This window comes from Gavialis gangeticus, unplaced genomic scaffold (genome assembly GCF_001723915.1).
Source record: "Gavialis gangeticus isolate Ggan-Ray unplaced genomic scaffold, GavGan_comp1, whole genome shotgun sequence".
NCBI classification, from domain to species: Eukaryota; Metazoa; Chordata; order Crocodylia; family Gavialidae; genus Gavialis; species Gavialis gangeticus.
In genome coordinates, this window is record NW_017729019.1 from 8,844,080 (window position 1) to 8,850,690 (window position 6,611).

Here is a 6,611-nt window from a genome sequence, read left to right on the forward strand (position 1 = left end):
ACAAGAAGAGATCCGTATCTTTTGAATTGCAGGCTTTTCTCCTAGTAGTTTGGGCCAGGAGAGGATTTTATTTGCATCTTCAAAGTCCAGGAGAATTCAGGAAAAATAAATTGCAAAACTAGCCTCAAGGAAAGTGTTATCAATTAGTTGGCTCCGGTCCAATGGAAAACAGTATTATTAATTGGCTCTAATACGTTCAGCAGCCAGTCGTCCTAGCACGTAGGGCTGATGTCCCTTTCATTTTCAAGGTCAGATTAACCCTTGCCCGCCAGTGATGGCTGACGCTTGGCCCTAGAGTTGAGACGCGGTGTATCTGGAGCGCGCTCGTTTACGTGTGCATCTAGCCCCTGTGATGAATTTGGTCTCTCTTCAATTTTTGCAGGACATTGAAGCTACTATGAACTCTGCCCTGAATGAACTGAGGGAGCTGGAAAGGCAAAGCAACGTAAAGCACGCGCCAGACGTTGTCCTCGACACGCTAGAGCCTTTGAAAACCTCCCCGGTTGTGGCCCCCACCTCGGAGCCTTCCAGCCCTCTGCACACCCAGATCATCAAGGACTCTGAACCAGCCTTCCAGCGGAGCGCCAGCACTGCTGGCGACATCCCGTGCGCCTTCAGGCCGGTGAAGTCGGTCAAAATGGCTGCGCCGGTTAAACCTCCAGCAACTAGGCCAAAACCTACAGTTTTCCCCAAGACCAGTGCCACAAGCCCTGCTGTTGCGTCTTCTCCATCTCAACAGCCTACTGACAAGTCTTGTACTGTCTGATGAACTAGAAGCCACACCGTGGATGTAACGTTATTGTTTCAGATGAGGAGACTATAGTAAAGAGACGCTATAATTCCTATTTAACTAGTTTGGGACTTCTGTCGAAGGTTAGTTTGTAAGTTGTCGCTGCCAGGAGCGCTTCCTGGGAGTGAAGATGTTAGTAATTAAGCCTCATCCCATGCACTCTGCATTAGTGATGTTAGTACAACAAAATCCAGCATCCCACACGTACGAGGTGGACAGAGTCAAACCCATTATCAGGTCACTGTGAAACAGGAGGAAAACACAAGGGAGCAATGAATCAGTTCTTGGTTTATAGTTGATGCCTTGTTCAAATGTTTGGCCACTGAAGGAAGTACTCAGTGGCATCATGTTTTGAATACTGGTATAGTGACTTATATAGTCTGTGCTTCGTTTGCCGCAGGGAAACAATAAATAGTCTATTGCATGTTTCGGTGCCACTGTTTGTGGAGCTTGGACATGCCTGTTCCTTGCGCTTTATTGCATTGCCCGCTGGTGCCACTGTGCTTAAGGGTCTGTCTCAGTTTCCATTACATTCTCTGTTTTTCAAGGGTCTTAGCTCTTAGTTCTAGAGATTTCTCTCCTTGGTTAAGACTTGTCATGACGGATAACTCTGAAATGGTCTTAGTTTTGCTGAGTTGCATGCTATGCGTCTGCTCAGACTGAAATGCAGCGCATCTCCTTCAGATTTTTAGGAGGACAAAAGAATCCCGGAACGTATTGGTTATGGGTGCTCCAGCTGTGCTCCCAGATCTTAAACATAGCTCTGTGCTTTCTGTTTAAATGACATTTCCATTCCATTAGGCTATAAAGCAGTGTGCAAAGTGTGTGTCCTTCAGCAGGGACTTGAAGAAGGAATGTAAAAATGAGTTAACCTTTTTCAACACCAGCTACCGTGCTCTCAAAGAAGCCGCCTTTCCTAACGCACATGTCCTTGTTATGCTTGAGATGGGCCAAAACCAAAATCTCAGATCTGAGCGTACCTAAAGCTTGGGTTCTCAAGGTCTCCAAACTTTTCATCGTTTGATTGTAAATGTGTTGTTCTGTGGACCGGGCCACCATGAACCACTGGGGGTAGGGGGACAGGGGCACAAAGCACATGGGACTTAGGCAGGATAGTATTCAACTTTATAAATTGCTTAAATGCATATTCCTATGATATATCATCGTGTCTTCAAAGGACTCTGCAGACATCTTAATGAATTCTTAATATATGCATTTATATGATAGACTGTGACCATCTCAAGTGCTAGCGGGCTGTGTAGACTCCTCTGTATTTGCTGGGAATTTCCAAAAAGCTACAATTTAATTACAAACAGCGAAAGGAAATGTACGTTATATTAAAGCAGAGATGAATCTTGCAGTCCCGCCCAGCCAGTGAGACTCTCAGCTGATGTTTCATCTTTGGCTTACCTTGTCATGCCCGAGTTTTGTTGCAGTCTGGAAATAGTCACACATCTTAAATTCTCATCGTACCCACTCGAGGAAGATGAGGAGGAAGATGGTTTTCCCATTCTCCTTTAGTTTCCTGTGAAGTCCTGAATTGCAACCAGAATTTCTCATGGCTTAATGTAGATTTGTAGTCTTTTTAACTGGCATTTTATTAAAAACAATATATTACATCTCTTTAAAAAAAAAAAAAGAAAAGAAAAGAAAAAAAAGTTGGCCTTAAATATTCACTTCCAGTTCATTAAGAGGAGTTTGCTTGGATAGACTTGCTGGGTTTTTTTGTTTTTTTTTTTTTCATCTCTCTGTGAAAGGAGAGGAACTTCTGTATGAATGGTGTTTGATGGCAAATGACTGACCCTCTCTGTGTCCCGAACTTTGGAGACTTGACAAGTTTGTTGGCAAGAGTGCAAAGGAAATGCTGAAAAATTTGTTGGGACCATTTTCCTCATTCGTTCTTCCTTCGTTAATGTTCAGCAGCCTTTATCTTTTGGGAACGCTGCATCCGCACGCTGCTGCTGTTGGACTGTAAACTGTCCCCATCAAAGGGAATGAACCCGACCAGCTAACTCGCTCTCAGGTTCTGATGGACTCCAAGTACCAAGAAATCTCACTTTCTTCTGGAAATCGATTTACAAACCAATAAGCAATTAGTGATTTTTCACTCAGGCGAGACTCTGGCAAATCTGTTATTTAGGTTTTTGTTTGGATGGTGACTGGTCAAAGTGAATGCTGGTCTCACTGCCCAGGAAATGAGCAGAACAGGATCTTGCTATGAATTCACTTTGGTTCATTAGTAGTAATGCCTTATCTTCTTTTGGTTTATGCCTCGCATTCATGTTGCCAAGAGACAGTATCCAGCTACACACAGCACCTTAGGACAAGGTGGTGGTTTCCTGTCCTCAAGACCCACAGTACAAGTGGCCATAAGAGATCAGCTGCTGGTCTCTGTATGGAATTAGTATGCTTATTTCTAGAGACCAGGACACTGGGAAGATCCTCCTGACCGTATCTCGGGCAAATCAACTGGAATGGTGGTGCGCGCTGTGCTTCACGTTCAGATACGCACCTGGCAGCATAGCCTGGAGAGCGTCCTTGAAGCTTCAACTTGTCTGGGCCTACCTAACCAGCAGGAAATGCTTCAAAAAAACAAACCAACCCCCCAAACACCACTGGTAGCTTGTCTGTCTTGTGCCCTGGACTATGTGGGGCTAGCAGTTGGTTTGTTGTAAATGTTTTATGACAAACTGATTGGGGAAAAAGGTGGAAAGAACTGGAAAAAACCACACTCTCCACTTGTCTGGTGGGCATCTTACCGAAGAGGTCAACGTGACATGGAAAACAGGACGTTGTACTGCGTGGGGATGTGTATGTGTTACTTCATAACTTCATATCCAGAAGAATTATTAGATCTTCCAGGGAAATGCAGTTTCGTAACTTTTAGTGTGTGTCAAATTTAAAGTATATTCTTTTTGAGAAGAGAAGTGTTGATAACTGGAATAATGTATGTCTGCTCGGTAATGCTTTGTATGAACATAAGACTTTTTTTTTGTTTACTGAATGTTGGATTGAAATAATCCAAAGCGACCTTTTAAAATAAAAATACAATTTTAGGTGATCAGTCTTAATAGTTTCTGCAGTTCTAACCTTGTGCATTTTCTTCCTTAGTTGGAAGTTACTCCACCCTGCTTTAATGCTTGCTAATTTTCTGTCTCCCTGGGAATCCAAAGGCTAACGATTTAGGGCTTGTAAACTTAGTCCATGTATCAAAGCAGTGAGATGTGACCAAAAATACTTTTGCTTGATCTTTACTGGATGCTTGGTTGCAATGAAAACGGTCAAATACTTGCAATACACTGTGACAGCAAGAGTTCTCCGCTATGTATTTGAATGCCTGTTTCAAAACAGAGTTTTTGAGTTTCTTGTGAAGAATACCTTTCTTTATTTTTTAAATGTAGGATTGTTCTTGCACAATAATGTGTTCAGGTAAGGTACTGACAAACTCACTGGCCAGATCAAAACCTAGTTTCATAGTTGCTAGGGGCTGGCAAGGACCTTGCAGATCATTGCGTCCAGCCTGTTTAGAATTTAGATGGGAAATTCTATCCATTATGCCCCAAGTCTTTTACCTTAGTTTTGGGTATGTCGTCACAAGCTAAGTTCCCTTATCTAAGGGAGTTCTGCAACGTTAAAGCGAATACTTAAAGTAGAGTTTAGCCCTAACTTCTGTTTCTTTCCTAACCGTTGGTCGAGACATCAACGCTTCATTGAGTGTGGGGTAGGCATCTCTGTGCACGTAAACCTCTGCAGTAAGCACCTGGCAGATTGGATATGGAAGCATCTCCCCGATGGACTGGACTGGCTCTGTCAGTTGAAGGGAGGTTGTATTCCCAGTAGGGCATAATGCCCTATTAAGGCAACGGGGGGTGTGTGTGTGTGTGTACGTGTGTGTGTGTGTGTACGTGTGTGTGTACGTGTGTGTGTACATGCACCATAGTCAGACCATACATTCAAAAAGTCTTACAAGATGCTGGATCCTCTGCCCTAATCCAGTGCACCGATATGCACGTGCTTAACCATAAACATGTGAAATGATCCTTCTGCACTGAAGTGAAGCCTTCCTCCTGGGTCGTGGTGTGAGAGACCCAGCACTTTGCAGGACTGAGCCCTAAAGCCATGGGGACTTGTTACAAAAATTCAAATGCATTCACTCATTTTGGCTTTGCACTTCAGTCAGAGAAGAAAAGCCTAGGAACAGCTATGGGTTCCCCACTTCTGGCAAAGCCATGGGAAGGATTCAGAAAAGAAAACACGTTTTAACATAGATTTGCTTTTATAAAAATATCACCCCTTTTGTGAAATCATCTGGCCTTGACTACCCATCCCACAGCCACAGCATGAGTTACCAGGAGAGAGGAAGCTCCTGCTTGTCACTAGTAAACCAGGAGCAACCAGAAGATTTCCTAAAGGGGAAATGAGTTTTTAAAATGGTTGGAGTTAAAACTTGTGGTTGGAGGAGGCATGAAGCATTTGTGGGCTTAACTCCACTTGTGTTGCAGCTTCACATGTTCTCGTTGAAGGGATATTCCCCCTACACGTGTCGCCTTGATCTGCCACTGGTTGGTGCAGCTGCCTGGACTTAGAAACCATTTCTAACCCACTTGCTTGTGCCCGCGCAAACTCCAAAGGGAGCCATTATGTTCTGTCTGCTGTGTAATGCACGTGGCATGGCGTATGCAGAAACTGCTTCTCGGACCTTCGGCTCTGCCCCTTCACCTACTAGTAATGCCAAAAAGGTAGAGGAAGGGTTTTGTCTCGGCTTAAATCTCAAGTCTCATGTCTATTGAAGGAAGAGAGCAGCAAAGCCGCCACTTAAAAACTGGAAAACGTGCAGTTGGTTTCTGTTGTGTTTTGGACTTCCAGAAATGTTGTTCAATAGATTTTTGTTTTCCAGAAGCGGTGCAAACAGAGGTGGGTTTGGGGGTGGGAAGGAGTCACAACTGTGCAAATACTGCTAGGTCAGGTTTCAGTGCAGGGAAAACATCTGGCAGTTGCAATGGAAATTGCAGACGGACCCTTCATTTTAGCGGCACTATAATAACTTGCTTTTTAAGTGGACTTCACCAGCCTTTCTCTATCGGCAGAGTGCTGTAATCTGCATAAACTAAGTTCAGAGGAACTGGACTCTTAGCGTGCCAAATTGCTGGAGCAATACTTGTAAGCAACAGGTTCTTTAAAAGACCAGCTCTGATATATGTAGCCACAATAGGACAATTGATGAAACTGTCCCAAATTTGAAGAATAGCAGCAATGTCTTGATTCTACTGTATGTAAGAAAGGTCACTTGCAGTTTAGCAATCGTGTCTTTCTTTCCTTTTTTTTTTTTTTTTTAATTTAAACCTTAATCCTGCAGGAGCAGGCTAGGTTTCATACAGCACATTGGGGGTTTCTTTCTGTTGGTTTGTTTGGGTTTTTTTTATTAACAGCAACTGTTTAATGGTTTGGGCTGAAATGTTACTGTTAAAACAATTTCCATTGTTTCATGTCTTCTACACCAATATATATACGGTGTATATATTTACTTTAAAAACTGTGTAAAATTGTACTTTGTATATACAACTATGTACAATATGGAGGTACATCTCTTTTTTTTTTTCCCTTTTTGGTACAGTATTGTACAGTATTAGAAGAGTACACGTGTTGGAATTGTTAAATCCGTACTGGGGAAACGCAATGTATCCGTTTGTCATTAGCAATAGTTTTTGGAGAAATAAATGTTTCAGGTATGGTGGAAATGCTGACCTACAGACAACAATAAATGGTGTGTAGAGAGGGGGTGTGTGTCTGTGTCTGTCGGGGCAAGAGTGTGAGGGAGAGA

The 6,611-nt window shown here is 43.0% G+C and overlaps 1 protein-coding gene across 2 annotated transcripts in view; it reads left to right on the forward strand.

Moving 5' to 3' along the window:
- Positions 1-6,566, forward strand: part of SRGAP2 (SLIT-ROBO Rho GTPase activating protein 2) — a 206,589-nt gene extending 200,023 nt beyond the window's left edge. For both annotated transcript variants that reach the window (XM_019514009.1, XM_019514010.1), the window contains exon 22: positions 383-6,566. In XM_019514009.1, coding sequence (XP_019369554.1) covers positions 383-766 — 384 coding nt within the window. In that variant the 3' untranslated portion in view covers positions 767-6,566. The remainder of the gene's footprint in view (positions 1-382) is intronic.
- Positions 6,567-6,611: the final 45 nt, after the last annotated feature.